This window comes from Prionailurus viverrinus, chromosome C1 (genome assembly GCF_022837055.1).
Source record: "Prionailurus viverrinus isolate Anna chromosome C1, UM_Priviv_1.0, whole genome shotgun sequence".
Taxonomy (NCBI): domain Eukaryota; kingdom Metazoa; phylum Chordata; class Mammalia; order Carnivora; family Felidae; genus Prionailurus; species Prionailurus viverrinus.
The window spans coordinates 142,051,745-142,070,676 of record NC_062568.1 but is presented as its reverse complement, the minus strand read 5'-3'; the positions used below and the strand labels follow the sequence as shown (position 1 = coordinate 142,070,676).

At 36.3% G+C, this 18,932-nt stretch overlaps 1 protein-coding gene across 1 annotated transcript in view; it reads right to left on the bottom strand.

Moving 5' to 3' along the window:
- COL24A1 (collagen type XXIV alpha 1 chain) overlaps positions 1 to 18,932 on the bottom strand; it is a 410,128-nt gene that overhangs the window by 10,490 nt on the left and 380,706 nt on the right. The window contains exons 55-58 of the mRNA XM_047871498.1: positions 18,078 to 18,113; positions 17,947 to 17,973; positions 4,061 to 4,126; positions 3,255 to 3,423 (exon numbers count right to left, since the gene is read on the bottom strand). Of these exons, the coding sequence (XP_047727454.1) occupies positions 3,255 to 3,423; positions 4,061 to 4,126; positions 17,947 to 17,973; positions 18,078 to 18,113 (298 nt within the window). The remainder of the gene's footprint in view (positions 1 to 3,254; positions 3,424 to 4,060; positions 4,127 to 17,946; positions 17,974 to 18,077; positions 18,114 to 18,932) is intronic.

The following is an 18,932-nucleotide window of genomic DNA, read 5'->3' as shown; positions in this document are numbered from 1 at the left end:
ATCCCTTCACCTTTATTCTTGAGTGATAACCTTTCAATGTCACTGAGGCAACTGAGGCAATGTGAAAGGAGCTTACAGAACCTCCAGCTACCACATCTCCTTACCTATCTGTGCTTGCACACATATATTCTGCCTTCCTTCTTATTATCGTGAATCGACTGTGTTCCTATGGAAGGCTTGTCTATTACACCTTCAGTTTCAAATTCTTCCTCTCTTAATTTTCTTTTGAGTGTAATTCTGCTTGCTGTTTCTGCCAGTTCTCATTCATGGTGTTTTATCAACCGGTATGCCTCAGTATATTGACTGTGTGCTGGGCACTACCTTTGAGAAATGATTTGTGGAAATAATTTGAGCCCTAGGATGATGGTATATTTTATAGAAGACTTTTGTTTCTGTTAGACATGGGATGGGGGGTACTAGCAGTCTGGAATCATCTTAGTCCAAGTTCAAAGCTTAAGACTCTGAGCTATCTTCATGATGTGAATGAAGCTAGGCTATAGTCTTGTCTCTTCCAGTTTATGTTTACTTTCAGAGTGGAGCCCTTTGAAAACCTAAATCCTCACATTTGATGGGCCACCGATATCAATTTTTGACCCGAGCCCCACGAAGCTACCAAAAGCTGTATTTAGAACACACCCAGGGCAAAAGCAGTTCTAACTGTGTTCATTTCTTTGCTGTCTCCTTCAAAATGTTGGCTTAAAATTCCCTCACTATTTTGTTGGCTATTTGATGCTTTTAACTTGAAAACAAATTTTAAAAGATATTCATCCTGGCAATTTGAATTACCTCCTTCATTACTGGAAATGGAAACTCTCTGGCTCTATAATTTTCTCTTAAAATCTGATGAAGTTTTAACCACTACTATTCCTCTTAACTGCTCTTGTGAAGCTCACACAGAGCATCATGCTGCTAAATTCAGTAGCCTTTCTCAGGAACCCAGTCGATCCCTTCCTCAGGCAAAATTTTCTTCACTACTGTTCATCTAGTTTTCCTCCTATCAGGGATAGCTTCTTCTCAGTTTTCTTTGCTAGTTTCTCCTCATTTCCCTGATCTCTAAACATTGAAGAGCCTGAAGGCATAGGGTTTAGACCTCAGCTACCTCAGCTTTTCTTTCTCCGCCTAGTCTTTAGGTAGTTGTAAGCAGTCCAGGGGCATTAGATACTATTGATATGCAAATGACGTCATAATTTTTACCCCAGCCAGAACCTTTCTCTAATAGCCACCAACCTCCTTGACATTCTTACTTTATGCTGAACAGACATCTCAAATGAGATATATCTAAAACCGAACTCCTGATTTTTCCTCCAAAACTTGCTTCTGCATCTCTCTTACAGCAACTCCACACTTCCATCCATTAGTCAAAAAGCTTAGAGTCACCCTCTATCATTCTATTTCTCTCATAACCCACATCCAAATTATCATCAAGAACTGCTGGCTGTACCTTAAGGCATAGCCAAAGACTTGATCATTTATCACTTATTCTACTAATTCTAGTCCAGCCTACCGTCATCTCTTACCTGGATCTTTTTCAGTGGCCTCCTCAATGGTTTCTTTTACTGTTGTCCTCATATTTGCAATACATTAGCCAGAATAGTATTTCAAAAATTTAAGTCAAATCCTATCATTCCTTTGCTGCAAAACTTTGAATGGCTTCCCACCATATTCAGAATAAAAGCTGGAGTCTTTTGAGTAGTCTGTAAGATCTTATATAATCTGGTTTTTTGGATATCTTTCTGACTTCATTTTCTACCACTTGCCCTTATGCACTCTCTTCTGGTCACTGGCCTTTTTGTTAATCCTAGAACATACTACATATACTCCAGTCCCAGGGCCTTTGCATTTGCATTTGTTCTTTCTGCCTGGAAAGCTCTTTCTCTAGATTTCCTATAGCTTGTACCTTTACCTTCTTCTGATATGGCTCCAATGTCATGTTCTCAGAGATGCCTTATCTAGCTACTATACTTGAAAACTTCACCCCCACTCCATTTTCTATCATATCCCCCTTCCCTGCTGTTTTGTGTTTCTCTATAGCATTTGCTATCTCCTAGTGATGAAAATATTGTTGGGTGTTAAAACCTTTCTGATACCTTGCAATCCATACCACTTAGTTATTTTTCTTACAAAGAAGGCAGACCTTGAATTAGATTTCAGTCATTTGTATGTCTTAAAATGTCTTTGTTACTTTCAATTCGATAGAATTTCATGTTTGTGCCATTATATAAGGGAAAGAATCAAACAGAATTACTGTAGGCAGCTGTAACTGTCTATATTAGTTTAGTTTTTGTAGTAATTTAAGGCAGGAAATATCTATAGAAGTTAAGCATTTTATTAATATAAATAAAATGAATATTTTCATTGCACTTATAGAATTGAAGCTTATGTTTTTGGACAAGGGTGTGTGTGTTATGTGATGTATATGTGTGTATATGTAATTTAAATAAAATATGGACTACTAGTTACCATATAGAAGAACATAACATTTTTTTTTCAAATCAGCATATGTGTCATTGTTACATATAAGTTTTTAGCAAAAAATTTAACTACTAATATTGATCGTACAGCTGACCACAGACCCAATAGAAATTAAAATTAAATGATATATTACAGCTGACAGGGTTCCCTTATCTATCATTAGATAAATAGAACTGTTCTACTTGCTTTAAAGCTTTTCCTTTATGGTTCTATTCTAAATTCATTTTTGTACCTCTGGTTAATGGATTTGGGGCTATCAGTGTATGAATGAAAAAATTCCAAGAATACCAAACCATCTTCCTACTCACTGACTCTATAGTGATGCATTTAAATTCCATTTTGTGTAAAAGCCATAATTTTAGGAGGTGTGCTGATGGGGGCTCTCCCATGTCTATTTTTTTCATCTTATCACCTTTGGCGGACCCGACAGGTACTCCTATTAACCCAAAGGTCAGTCCTCCATATTTTAATTGTTATCATGAATGTGATATGTTCCAAACACGATGTGTAAGCAAGTACTATAATTAGGGTGGAGTAAGAAAAGTTGGGGATCAATAAGGATGCACAGAAGAAGACATTTGTAATGTGAACCCTCAGAAAGGGATACTCTGACTTCAGAATCATGTCTCCCTCTAAGAGTATTTGGTTTTTGATAACATTAAAATGCTTTCCTACAAGCGTTTTATCAAAACGATTAAGATTCAAAATGAATATAGCATCAATCTCAGACACACTGAAATGATGGAATTAGACATCAGAGTTTGAGAAAACCAAGAACTTACCATCTGATACTTTGTGTTCACAGTTAAGCAAATCTCTGCAGATTCGTGCTGGGTTATCTCGTGTGCCAAGAGGATTCTTGATGCTGTGCAGTAAATTGCTAAGGTAGTTCAGGGTTTTGGATATCTCTGCACCGTAGTCAATTAGAGTCACTTCAGTATTTTGGTAGTTCTGCCAAGTCATCACAGGAATCATATTAGCAAAAACCCAGAGCAGCCAGCAGCATTATTGAACCCTCATCATCAACATGGACCAAGGCAGGAGAAAAATGTATCTTTGTTGTGTGCGGTGACTTGGGAGTAGGATGCAAAGATCAGTTTATATTCAAATATAGCCATCTATGTATATTTTATTAAACTGGATCCTAAGGAAGAGATTAAATTCACTCCAAAAGCCTAGTTTTCAAGCTAACATAAAACTTAACAATTATTATGCCCACTGTAGTATATTATTTTTTAAGAAATTATACATTGAATAGAGTTTAGTCAAGAAAAATGAGTAACAGTGATAGATCCCATTTTAAGAAATGGCTAACTTCATCAAACTATTTTCTTCTACAGTATCTAATTCGTTGTTTAAAAATTCCTTAAATGATATTACACCTTTTAAAAATGTTTTCCTTAAAAAAAAACCCATGCATATATTTCTGCTTATTAAAAATGCTTACTTTGTCCTTAAAAGTAGTATCATTACATTCAATCTGTTTTAAATACAATCTTTGAGATAAAGCCACATTTTGGACTCTGAAAAACTTTCAGTTTAATTTGTGTATTGAGAGTGCCAATGTAAATAAAGCCAGATATATTACCTCCATCTGTAGGGCAGCATGTGATTCAATCAAGGCTTGAATAGCAGCATTGATATCCATTTGTTTCTGTGTAAAACAAAACCATTTGAGATTAGCAGTAACATCAACACTGAGTACTCTAAAGTAAGGGCTGTAAATTCTGAAAGCAGTGCTATTAAAGTATACTCGACTTATTATCTGAAGGGGGTTTGTAACTCTTATGGTTAGACAGATGCTGCAAATTTTGCCTGGATAACTGGAAGGACAATATGCTGCCTTCATCCAAATCTCGAAAGTCTCCTAATTAAAACCGGACCAAAGTCTAGAGCCCTCAAATGAAAAACTATTTGTCACTGCTGCATAAACACACACACACACACACAAGTTACTCAAATGGAAGAAGAATGAAATATGACCCCCTCAGTTAATAAATTGTAAAGTGAAGAATAAATAACTGTAGTAATTTATAACAGTTACATTCTTGGAAGGAAAATATAATAAAATACTACTGTCCTGAGGTAGTCACCACATTCGTTTAATCTGATACTTCTGCGGTCTTAAAAACAATTTCTGAAGTTGGAAAATGCACCATTAGTCCCAAAAGAAATAATACAGCATGAATCCAATCTCCTCCTGCATTTAATAAAATATATTTTTAGAGAAAGGCTCAGCATAACCATTAGTAAAAGTCTTTTTGTATTTTATTTTTTAAAAAAGCTTGGAGACTAAGAAGCCTCAGTTGGGAGAAAGTTCTGTGAAATGGCATCTGTGTACACAAATCAAGCAATCTGATTTCCTTCAGAATGATTGTGTTCCTAAGATATCTTTTTACTTGGAGGGCCATACAATAAAAACTGTTTTCAACAGATCTCTCATAACTCAAGGCTGGTAATTTGAAAAACTATTTAAAATGATGGGACAATCAATAAAATGCACTCTTCCTTGCCTCAACATGTGGTTTTCATATTGGAAAATAATTGACTCATTCTGTGCATATATACTGCCAAACACTGTGATACATATTGAGGATAAACGGTAAGCTAAAAAGAAAACTGCCCTTGTGAAGCTGAAGTTTAAGGGAGAGAAAGGCACTAATCAAATCTTAAAACCACACAATTACAAATTGTGATATGTGCTATGAAAGAAAAGAAGTGCTTGGACCCATGAAAGAAATTAGGGGGTTTCAATGAAATCTGGAGGATGAGAACTTTGGAAGGAGTAGATGAGGGAAGGTTTCCTTGAGATAGTGACATTTGATCTGAGATCTGAAGATAAATAAGAATTGTTAGGAGAGGGGGTGAGAGAGCTTTCCAGGCAGAGTAACAGCCTTGCACAAAAGCTATGAGAGAGAGAAGCATGACCTATTCAAAAAGCAGAAAGGGTCAGCCTAAAAGGTCCTACACAGATTAAATAATTCCGACCATCATGCCTGTGTGAATGAGCAGATTTTGGACATGGGTCGCATGTCCAAAATATTTGCACTAAACATGGGCAATTGAATTAAGTACTAAATAATAGCCATCCTTGTATTTTCCAGGTGGTTTGTTATTAGGGCTTTGATCTTAGAAAACATAGCATAAGCAGCTCTCAAACTCTTCAGTTTAGGACTTTTTGCACTTTTAAATATTATTAAGGGCCTTAAAAAACTTTTATTTACATGAGTTATAACTTTTGGTATTTACCAAAGTAGAAATTAAAACACAAATTTGTGTTATTGCTTTAAAATAACCCATTATACATTTTTAAAAATTTTTTTTAACATTTATTTTTGAGACAGAGAGAGACAGAGCATGAATAGGGGAGGGTCAGAGAGAGAGGGAGACACAGAATCTGAAACAGGCTCCAGGCTCTGAGCCATCAGCCCAGAGCCCGACGCGGGGCTCGAACTCACGGACCGCGAGATCATGACCTGAGCTGAAGTCAGACGCTTAACTGACTGAGCCACCAAGGTGCCCCATAACCCATTATACATTTTTTTAAGTTTATTTATTTATTTTGAGAGAAAGTGAGCACAGGCAGGGGAGGGACAGAGAGAGAGAGAGAGAGAGAGTGACAGAGAACCCCAAGCAGGCTCTGCTCTGTCAGTGTAGAGTCATGAGATCATGACCTGAGCTGAGATCAAGAGTGGGAGCTTAACCGACTGAGCCACACCCCAACCCATTATATGTTAATACAAATATTTTAAAGTAAAATAATTATATTTTCCAAAACAAAATATCTGAGAAGAATGGCGCTGTTTTATATATTCGTACATATCTTTAATGTCTGGATTGATAGAAGATAGCTAGATTGTCTTATTTCCTTCAGTATTCAATTTGCTATGATATGTTATTTTAGTTGAAATATATGAAGAAAATCTGGCCCTGCAGAGACATGCAGTTGGAAATAGGATTATTTTAGTAATCTTTTCGGATAATTGTGGATAGTCTTTGATACTATACCAAACTTGACAAATGATAATTTCTTAAGGGTTAGTTGAAATCTGAAATCTGAAATCAAGTCTATGAACTTTTTGTGCTTTTTTATATTAAAATCTACTGGTCTAACTTGAACTGTGAAAGACTCTTTTATCTACCCATGCTACTGTTAACATTGCCCATTGATTATTTAGAAAATAACGGTTCACCAGGGTGCCTGGGTGGCTCAGCTGTTTGGGCGCCGACTTCAGCTCAGGTCATGATCTCATGGGTTCATGGGTTTGGGCCCCTCGACAGGCTCTGTGCTGATAGCTCACAACATGGAGCCTGCTTCAGGTTCTGCGTCTCCCTCTCTCTCTACCCTTCCCCCATGCGTGCGTGCTCTCTCTCTCTCTCTCAAAAATAAACATTAAAAAAATAAAAAAGAAAAAAAGAAAATAATGGGTCATGGAATTATGCAGATATTCCAAATTGTGCCACATTTCATTATTAATATCACACAGTTACATTTATTAACACCATCACCAATCTCAGAAAAGTGGAAGTACGGGGAAGCTGTCAAACACATAGTGGTAGATAGAAGTTTTCCCCAATTTTTATTTTTGCTTGAAAGTTTGAGACTTATCATTGGCATCGACTTCTGTCAATAATTTCCTTGAAATGAGAGGCTTGATTCATTCATGTTTAAGAAAATATCTGCGGAGGGGTGCCTGGGTGGCTCAGTCCGTTGAGCATCTGACTTTGGCTCAGGTCGTCATCTCATGGTTCGTGAGTTCTAGCCCCACGTCAGGCTCTGTGCTGACAGATCAGAGCCTGGAGCCTGCTTCGGATTCTGTGTCTCCCTCTCTCTCTGCCCCCACCCATGCTTGTGCTCTGTCTGTCTCGCTCAAAAATGAATAAACATTAAAAAAAATTAATAAAAAAAAGAAAATATCTGCTGAATACTCATGAGTGTATAATATTGTTAGTCTATCTAGTAAATATGGTGTTCTATGAAAAGAGCAGCCAGTTCAGTTTGTAACTGAGACAATTGCACAAGTGCTTTTCCTTGAGGTAAATACTATCCTCTTCAGTATGCAGCAGAAGTGTTTTTCTATATGTTCTTCTATTTTGTTCTAGAGATTACTAAAAAGTTGTATACTCAAGATTGGAGATTTAGGAGACAGCAGAAACAGTGGAGTAATGACCTCCCAGAATTTTCTCCCCTATAAAAGCAATGAGAAAACTGGAAAAAATGTCAGAATGAAGTTTTTCAGGACTATGGAAATTAACAAAATGCTTGCAGCAATCTGGGGGGCATTTATTTAAGAAAAATATCTGAATCTTGGTAAGGGCAGTGAGCTTCATGGAACTTTAATTTGCCCTATTCCCATGTCTTTCTTTTCAGCTCTATGGTAGCCCTAAAAATACCAACCCATAATTACAGTAAAAACAAGAAGCCAGGAAGTCATGGGGGGAGCAGAATGGGGTTGGAGTTGCTCTAAAGCATCATTTCCAGTGAATTATTATTATTTGACCTGCCTGGTAGTTACCTAGAAGACACCATTTGCAAGGCTGTCTTTATTTTACCTGACTCGCAGCTCATCCAGTGCAAAATACCTTTTCCCTAAGAGTGTTTTTCAAAAGCATTTAGAGGGAATTGTTTAACTTTGTGGCTGTCTGGAGCACTGGAAAACAGTTGGGGCAAGCAACAAGCTAACAAAAAGCTTACAAGAGAAAGGTAATCTGAAAAGCTTTGACATATTTCTGGAAATCTAGAAGTCCATGTGCATTTGTAGCATTGTGCATATGCTTAGAAAATATCTGAGAAGGCTCTAAGCTCTTTCCTCTGGCTTTCAGTCTCTGTGAAATCAGGAAGTTAAAGCTAAGGCATAGTTTTTAGTCACCTGGCAGAGCAATGAAGGGGTGCTCCAACATACACAGAGACATTTGTTAAAAACTGGGAGGGGCGCCTGGGTGGCGCAGTCGGTTAAGCGTCCGACTTCAGCCAGGTCACGATCTCGCGGTCCGTGAGTTCGAGCCCCGCGTCAGGCTCTGGGCTGATGGCTCGGAGCCTGGAGCCTGTTTCAGATTCTGTGTCTCCCTCTCTCTCTGCCCCTCCCCCGTTCATGCTCTGTCTCTCTCTGTCCCAAAAATAAATAAAAAAACATTGAAAAAAAATTAAAACAAAACAAAACTGGGAGACTTACTGGTTCTGCCATTTAAGGAAATCTCTCTCCACTTGTTAGCTGACCACTAAGCTGAGTAGAGACTTAAGTGGTCACACATGTCAAAGCACAGAGACTTTACAAAATTCAGAAAAGTCAGTAAACAAAATAACATACAACAACAAATAGCAACAAAAATAAACCCAGGGTTGAGGGGAACAATTTTATTTCCAAAAATGCCTCATTATTTTATTTACAATGTACACTCTTTGACAAAAAAATTACAAGAAATGCAAAGAAACATTAAAGTATGGCCCATAAGCAAGCAAACGGGTAATCAGTCAATAGGAGCTGTCCCTGAAGAAGCCTAGATGTTGTACTTAGTAGACAAAGACTTTCTAAAGCTATTGTAGATATGTTAAAAAAAAAACTAAAGGAAACAATGTCTATAGAACTAAACAAAAGTATGAAAAAGATGTCTTACAAATAAAGAATATCAATGACAAAAAAAAAAGGAAATTATAGAAAAGAACCAAATAGAAATTCTGTAGTTGAAAAGTACAAAAAATGAAATGAAAATTTACTAGAAAGGCTCAAGGGTAGACTTCAGTAGACAGAAGAATCAGTGAACTTGAAGATAGGTTTATTGAAATTTTCCAATCAGAAGAGTATACAGATGAAACAGTGAAGAAAATGAACAGAGGCTCTGAAACCTATGGAACACCAACAAAAATACTAACATGTGCATAATGGGAGCCTCAGAAGAAGAAGAGAAAATGGGGCAGAAAGAATATTTCAAGAAATAATAATGGCTGTAAGACAGTGATGAGAGAAATTAAACAAGAAGAAACAAATGGAAAGATATTCTATGGTTATGGATCAAAAGAATTAATATTTTGTTTTGTTTTTTGTTAAAACGTCCATATTACCCAAAGTAATCTACAGAGTCATGCAATCCCTTATCAAAATTTCAATGGCACTTTTCACAGAAATAGAACAAACAATTCTAAAATTTTTAGGAAGACCTTGAATAGTCAAAGACATCCTAAGAAGAAGAACAAAGATGGAGGCATCTTGCTCCCTAATTTCAAGCTAGTAGTAAAAGCCATAGTAATCAAAACAGTATGGTACTGGTATTAAGACTGACACACAGATCAAAGGAACAGAATAGAGAACCCAGAATAAATCCATGGATATGTGGCCAATTAATTTACAACAAAGGAGCCAAAAATATACAATGAAGTAGGGGCAGTCTCTTCAATAAATGGTATTGGAAAAACTTGACAGGAACATGCAATAGGATGAAACTGGATCACTACCTTAACCAGACACAAAAATTAACTCAAAATGGATAAAGACTTGAATGTAAGACCTGAAACCATAAAACTCTTAGAAGAAAACACAGGTGGTAAGTTCTTTGATACCAGTTTTGGTGATAATTTTTGTTGGATTGACACCAAAAGCAAAGGCAACAAAAGCATTGTAAACAAGTGAGATCACATCAAACTAAGAAGTTTCTGCAGAGCAAAAGAAACAATCAGCAGAATGAAAAGGCAACCTACTGAATGGAAGAAAATATTTGCAAATCATATAATCGGATATGTGGTTAATATCCAAAATATACAACTCAATCACAAAACCCTAAAACAATCCAATTAAAAATTGGGCAGAGGATCTGAACTGACATTTTTCCAAAGAAAAAATAGAAATGGCCAACGGGTTTATGAAAAGGTGTTCAACATCATTAATCATAAGGGAAGTGCAACTCAAAACCACAATGAGCTATCATTTCATACCTGTTAGAATGGCTATTATCAAAAGACAACAAATAACAAGTGCTGGAGAGGATGTGGAGAAAAGGAAGCTCTTGTAAACTGTTGGTGGGAATGTAAATTGGTGCAGCCACTGTAAAATACAGTATGGAGATCCCCCCCAAATAAATAGAATTACCATATGATCCAGCTAGTCCAATTCTGGGTATTTATCGGAAGAATACAAAAATGCTGATTTGAAAACATATATGCTTTCCTATGTTCACTGCAGCATTATTTACAATAGATAAGAAATGGAGAGAACCTGAACCACTTAAAACTAATATAATGTTATATGTTAATTATACCTCAATTTAAAAAAGGGAATGGATGAAAATTTGATGAGAAACATTAATCTACACATCCAAGAAGATCAATGAACTTCCACAGATACATCATAATCAAACTGTTGAAAGATAAAGACAGAGAGAATCTTGAAGGCAGAAACAGAAAAGATTCATTATACCCAAGAGATCCTCAATGAAATTAACAGCTACATTTTCATAAAAATATCATAAAGGTAAAAAGTCAGTGGGACAACATATTCAGAGTGCTGAAAGAAAAAGACCATCAACCAAGAGTGCTATTTCAAATAAAACTATCTTTCCAAAATAAAGGAAAAATTAAGAAATTCCCAGATAAATAAAAACTAAGAGAATTCATCACTAACAAAACTTCCCTAGAAAAATAGTAATTTCAGCCTGACATTAAAGATTACTAGGCAGAAACTTGAATCCAAATAAAGAAATAAAAAGCACTGCTAAACATAACCATACAGGTAAATATAAATGAGTATAGATTCCACACAGCCAAAACAATCCTGAAAAAGACCGGAGTTGAAGTCCTCACACTTCAATTTCAAAACTTACTACAAAGCTACAGTAATCAAAACAGTATGGTACTGTCATAAAGACAGACCAATAGACTAGAATAGAGTCCAGAGGTAAATCTTTACATATATGGTCAAATAATTTTTGATCAAGGTGTCAAGACCATTGAATTGGGAAAGAACAGTTTTCAACAAACAGTGCTGGGAAAATTGATATCCACATATAAGAGAATGAAGTTAGACCCTTATCTTACATCATATACAAAAATTAACTCAAAATAAATCAAAGACTTAAATATAAGAGTTAAACCAATAAACCTCTTAGAAAGCACAGGGGAAAAACTTCATTACATTGGATTTGGCAATGACTTCTTGGATATGACACTAAAAGCAAGGCAAGAAAATAAAAATAGATAAATTGGACTACACTAGAATTAAAAACTTCTGTACAAAGAACACTATCAACAGAGTGAAAAGGCAAACAAAAGGAGAAAATATTTCTATCATGTATTGGATAAGGGATTAATATCCAGAATATATAAAGAATTCCTACAACCTAACAACAACAAATAAGCAATCCAATTCAAAAATGGGCGAAGGACTTGAATAGACATTTTCCCAAAGGAGATATATAAGCCAATAAACACATTAAAAGATGCTCATCTTCACTAATTATTGGGGCAATGCAAATAAAAACCACAAGTAGGTGCCACTTCACACCCATTAGGATGGGTGTTATAAAAACAACAACAACAAATAAAACAATATAACAAGTGTTGGCGAGGATGTAGAGAATTTGGAACCCTATGCAGTGCGGATGGGAATGTGAAAGGATGCAGCTGCTATAATATACAGCATAGAGTACCTCAAAAAATTAAACATGGTATTAGTATATGATCCAGCAATGTCATTTGTGGGTGTATACCAAAATGAATTGAAAGGAAAGACTCAAGCAGATACTGTACACCTATGTTCATAGCAGCATTATTCACAATAACTAAAAAGCAGAAGCAATTCAAATATCTCCCTGGATAAACCAAATGGGGCATGTATACATATAATGGAATATTATTCAGCCTTAAAAGAGGAAAGTCAGACACATGCTGCAACTCTGTAGACGTTATGCTAAGTGAAATAAGCTGGTCATAAAAGGACAAACACTGTCACTTATATGTCACAAATATGTACTTATATGTTCCTGGAGTGGTCAAATTAATAGAGACAGAATGGTAGTTTCCAAATTATTGTTTAATGGGTACCGAGCTTCAGTTTTGAAAGAGCAAAAAAGTTCTGGGGATGGGTGGTGGAGATTGTTGTACAACAATGTGAGGCCCAAATGTCCATCAACTGATGAATATATACACATATATACATATATGTATGATATGTATATGTATATATATATATTATATGTATGTATATGTATATATATATACATATATATATTCTGGTGATCAGAATCTCAGTGATCAGAAAGAATGAAATCTTGCCATTTGCAACAACATGGATGGAACTAGAGTGAATTATGCTAAGTGAAATAAGTCAGGTAGAGAAAGACAAATATCACATGATTTCCTCATATGTGGAATTTAAGAAACACAACAGATGAATATAGGGGGAGGGAAGCAAAAATAAGATAAAATCAGAGGGAGGAAAACCATAAGAGACTCTTAAATACAGAGAACAGACGGGAGGTTGCTGGAGGGGAGGTGGGTGGTGGGATGGGCATTAAGGAGGGCACTTGTTGGGGTGGGCACTGGGTATTGTGTGTAAAGTGATGAATCACAGGGTTCTACTCCTGGAACCAATACTACACTATACGTTGACTGACTTGAATTTAAATGTTAAAAATGGAAAAAAAGAAAACCCAAAAACCAATGTGAATGTACTGGATACCACTGAACTGTATACTTAAAATGGTTAAAATGTTATGTATATTTTACCAAAACTAACAATAATAAATAAATATGCTCATTATCCTTTACACTTAACCATCCTACTGCTGGGAATTAGTCCTATAGATATGCTGCAAAATGGTATGTATATGGACAGGACATTTGTACTGGTGGTATTAGCAAAAGACTGGAAATAAACACTCATCAACAGAGAAATTAGATGAATAAACTAAAGGGTATTCTTTTTTAAAATTATTTTTGAAAAGTTTATTTATTTTTGAGAGAGAGAGAGAGAGTACAAGTGGGGGAAGGGCAGAGAGACAGGGGGACAGAGGCTCCAAAGCAGGCTCTGTGCTGACAGCAGAGAACCTGACACAGGGCTCGAACCCACTATGAAATCATGACCTGAACCAAAGTTGGACACTTAACTGACTGAGCCCCCCAGGCACCCCAAACTGCAGGACATTCTTAAGTGAGATGACCATTTTTTATTTTCTCTGAGTGTGGCAGTGACAAATACAGTGACTTTTAGTAGATTAATAGTGTAAAGTATGGTATTTGATGCATACTAAGGTACCAGCAACTTTAAATGCCAACTCATAGGGGAAGGGAAGGAAAAATAAGATAAAAACTAAGATAAGACAGGGAGGCACACCATTAAGATTCTTAAATACAGAGAACAAACTGAGGGTTACTGGAGGGGAGACGGGTGGGGGATGGACTAAATGGGTGATGGGCATTAAGGAGGGCATTTGTTGAGATGCCCACTGGGCGTTATGATGAATCACTGGGTTCTACTCCTGAAACCAATACTACACTTGTATGTTAATTAACTTGAATTTAAATAAATATATTAAAAAAAATTAAATGTGAACTCAATGAAAAAGGCTTTCCCCCCACCCAACAGGCATTAGAGAAAAGAAATGTCATAAAACTTGGCCACCCATGAAATTTCTTGGCAATACACATATTTGTATAATTTCTAATGTATTCCTAAAGCCTAGCTCATGCCTGGCACATAGTAGGCATTCAATTTGTTGAATTTATGAATGTTTTCCCAAGGATAGTCTTTAGTGAGGGCAGGCCCAGAGAGACTATTATGAGGATCTGCTGGGAAAGTCATTCAGCAACATCTAAGTACCCACATCTGAGTGCAAAACTCTCAGTAGGTGCAGTGAAGGAATCCAAAAGCAGTAGCTCCCTCCATGTACTCTTGTTAGAGAGAACACATTCTCACATGAACATCACTTAAAGTTATAAAAACATGCACATAAAATAGAAGACAGACAATAGGAAGTAATCAGATTGTTGGCACTAATGAGGAGAACTAGGATTCATTATACCCTGGGGGAATGAAATCTTCACAATTCTTTCCCAACTTATTTGAATAAAATGTAGATCCAGTCTGAGCACTCTAGTATTTTGAGGAGAAGTGTTATTTAAAAAAAATTTTAAACATTTATTCATTTTTGAGAGACAGAGACAGAGTGTGAGCAGGGGAGGGGCAGAGAGAGAGAGGGAGACACAGAATCCAAAGCAGGCTCCAGGCTCCGAGCTGTCAGCACAGAGCCTGATGCGGGGCTTGAACCCATGAACTGCGAGATCATGACCTGAGCTGAAGTCGGGCACTTAGCTAACTGAGCCACGCAGGCACCCCGAGAAGTGTTATTTTAAAGGTGTCTGAAGTCTTAAGATCCCTGGATAGTGTAAACATTGATGGGATAGGAACTGGTTTCATGTCATGCCCCTCCCCATAGTGGAAGTAACCACTTGTTCCAGGGAATCAAAGACTGCACCAGCAGCTTCAGCCTCTAAATTCACCAAACCCGGTTTCACAGTCGAGCCACTAATTGTAAATCAGTTGAATACTCCTTATCTCATCTAGTTATTTTTAATGATTACTATTTCCACCCCCCGTCCCAACACACATACTCATCTTGTTCTTCCCTTTACCCCACTGATCATTTTTGGTTAACTTTGCCATCCTGTTGTAGATTTGCTAGTTTCTAAATATCTTACCCATGTGCACTAAGGTCTGACCATCACTGTGATAATATTCTCAAATTCAAAAGTACCATCAATATATATTCCTTTTCCTGAAACATTTCCTTTTAGCTATTCTACTTTAGAAACTTGGGCAAGTTACTTTACTTTCATAGGTCTTAAAAAAAAGAAGTTAAACTGGATTAGAGGTTTTCAAACTTATCTTGACCCATAGCAAGAAATACATTTCTACATCATGATACGGTCCACACAAAAATACATACATTTAACTGAAGTTTTAAAAAACCGTATTTATTCTTATTTGGGCTGATAGACTGATTTTTTTCTTTTTTGTTGAAGTAAAATTCACATAAAATAAAATTCACCATTTTAACCATTTTTAAAGTGTATAATTCAGTTGCTTTTAGTAATTCACTAAGTTGTGTTGATAATTACCACTACTTAATTTTGAAACATTTCTATTACCTCTAAAAGAAACCTCATACCTATTAAGCATTCACCATATTTTTTCTATTTAATTTAATTTAATTTAATTTAGAAATGATTCTGAATAAGACTCACTAAACTGATCTAAGGAACCACTAACTAGTGAGTCATAAGTCAGTCTGAAATAAATGCTACATAAATTACTAAGAGAACGTCTGTCTCTAAGTCTATGATGCTATTCCATTCTAGACATTATTGCCTTCCAAATGAAATATTCTGTCTTAGAGGATTCCCACTGTAATTTTCTAAGAGGTACAACTTGCTTTTGGACTCAATTATTCACTCATTCATTCAATAGATAATCATTAGGGCGTGAATGGAAAAGAAATTTAAAAAAAATAGTTTCTACCCTTCAGAGAGTTCACACTCTAATAATAGAAAGAGACTGGAATGAAAACGAATGAGTATAAATAAGAAGGGGAAGTGATTGGTTCTACCTTGCAGTGTGATGAGGAGAAGGAATTAAGAAGTTTCAAAGAAGATATGATCATAAATTGACCTCAGAAAGAATATATAGGTATTTTCCCATTGATATTTATACTTCTGCTCTAGAAGTCTTCTTCTCAGGGTTAAAATGTCACTTCCTTAAAATAGACTGTGAAAATCCCAGAAAGATAATATAGAGAAACCAGCTTTCATATTGGCCAAGAAGAAGGAAGGCAAAAAGAAAGGAATAAAAGAAGGAAAGAAAGAAACTAACATTTATTAAGTATCTACAACATGACAAACACATGTATTTTCTTATTTAATCCTACTAATACTTCCTCAAAGTATATATTCTTATCTACATTTTTTTCAGAATAAACATCTCTCACACTACTTCATTTTGGCTGTATAGGAACACATACAAACATTTCTAAGTGAGACAGGGCTATGGTGCCACAAAATTTGGTATTTCAGTGTGAAATTTTTCACTAACCACATCTAATTTGCCAATGATCTTTTAGGACTTGTCCTTTCTTAGGAAGGCAGCTATATCAAAATAATTATAGAGTGGGAAGGCAACTGATGAAGGTATTTGTAACCCAGGCTTTGTGGAGATCCAAGAAGAATGGAGATAGAGAGTAATTTAAGATTAAATATAGGCATTCCCATTAAAGTGCATGCCAGGGAAGGTTTTGACCCTGTTTAGATGGCCAGAAAGGGGGAGTAATTTTAAAAAATCATGGAGAATGAATCTCCTATTTCCAAGGAGATAATCTTCCTATGGCATCTTTCTTGAAAGTTACTCTTCACCATGATAAAAAGCTAAGAGGTATGAAGAGTTTCTGGCCTGTTGAGAATAGATCATAGTGATCCAGCAACTAGAACTGTCAGAAACCCAACGGACACCAGTGCAGCATGTGGAAATAAGTAAGGCTAGAAGGCATAGGAGTAGGCGTTGTTTGGGATAATGTAGCCAGTGGTGGATCTTTTTTAGGGAAACAATCTGATCAAGGACCATTGTATTTGACAAGCCTGCTGTAGGAGTGGGGCATGGGTGAGGTTGGAGATGGAAGGAGATTCTTGCAGGAAGCAGGAAGACAAATAGATTATTGGGTATGAGAGTGAATGTAAAGCATATGGGAAACCAAACTTGGAACATCAGAGGCCAGGAGATACCAGCTGATAATGAGGCAACAGAAGCATTGCTTCAAAGATAAGGGTAGCAAGCTCTAGGTTGTTATAGATAACAAGCAAATATAGAAGTCTGAAGGCTACTACAGCCATCAGCAACCGAGATGGATTCTTGAAAGCCTAAGAAGTGGATTACTGGTTGGTAGAAAAACATTTAAAAAAAGGAGAGACAGAAATTAGAAGCAGGAAGAAATGGAGGGAGTTAGTATTTTTTGAGTACTTATTATGTCAGGCATTATGCTGAGTGATTTACTTTTTAATTATTTTTTTTTATTATTTTGAGAGAGAGAGCAAGCAGGGGAGAGGAAGCGAGGGAGGGAAGGAGAGGGAGGGATAGAGAGAGAAAGAGAGAAAGAGAGAGAGAGAGAGAGAGCATCTCAAGCAGGCTCTGCTCTGTCTTGTTTAAGCCATCAGGTCTATGGATAGTTATGGCTATAACAGATTGAGCCACCAGGACATCCCTTTACTTCTTATTTAAAACTCAAATCCACCAAGAAAGTAAGACCATCCCCTTTTTAAAGACAAGAAGTCTGAGTCTGAGGCTTAGATTTCATTATTATACCTGGGGAGGGTCTATATCAGATTAGCAAAAGAAACAGAGGTAAGGAAGAGAAACACCTTTTAAACAGGGAGTTAGAATAAGCTTTAAAAGCTTTAATGTAATATATGAAGATAAAGTAAACAAAACCAAGAAAACTTACTCTTGGGCCAGGTGCTCCAGGTGGACCCTATAACATGACAAATTTTAAAAAGAATTTGTCAGTAGATAATCTCAAACCAGGCAAGCATATAAACATCAACAGTAAACAGATATAAATGTAAATAAACTCACTGGAGGCCCTGGTTGACCTCTTGGCCCTTGGGGACCCTAGAAGACATGAAGATAAAGTATAATATGTATCTTATGCATATGGTTTGGTATAAACAAGACAACCAAGATTCAGCCTCTAACACTGCCTTTCATGTGAGGCAGGTTCTTAAGATTCAAAGTTGTTTTAATATTTTGAAGCTATATGCTCTTTGCACTCAAATATCACACACAATAATGAACAAGCTGGATATTTACTTTCATGTTTTATTGATACTAGACAATGAATTTGTTCATTTTAAAAATATATTATAAATATAATATTTAAAAATGTTAATACTGCCTAAGTATGTTTTTTCCTGTTATTTCTATATACCATCCACCTAATCAGCAAAGATGAAAATTTTAGTGTTCTTAGATACCTCCTTTTCCTTCAACATCCACCTATAATTTGATTACTACTGTTGAATTCACCACCATATTCATAGTAACAGTCTTAGTTTAGTGTTAATCATGTACTGTAGACTGAATTTTTGTGTTCCCCCAAAATTCACATATTAAAGCCCTGATCTTTAGTGTGATGGATTTGGCTGTGGGGTTTTGGGGAGGTAATTAGATCATGTAGAACCCTTGTGTGGAGTCCTTCTAAGAAGAGACACAAGAGAGATGATCTCTCTTTCTACCATATGAGGATATAGCAAGAGGGCCCTTGTCTGCAAACCAGGAAGAGGACCCTCACTTGACATTGAACCTACCAGCACCTTGATCTTGGATTTCAGAGCCTCTACAACTATGAGAAATAATGTTTCTTGTTTAAGCTATCCAGTCTATGGCAATTTGTTATAGCAGTCCGAGCTAAGATATCATGTTTTGCCTGGA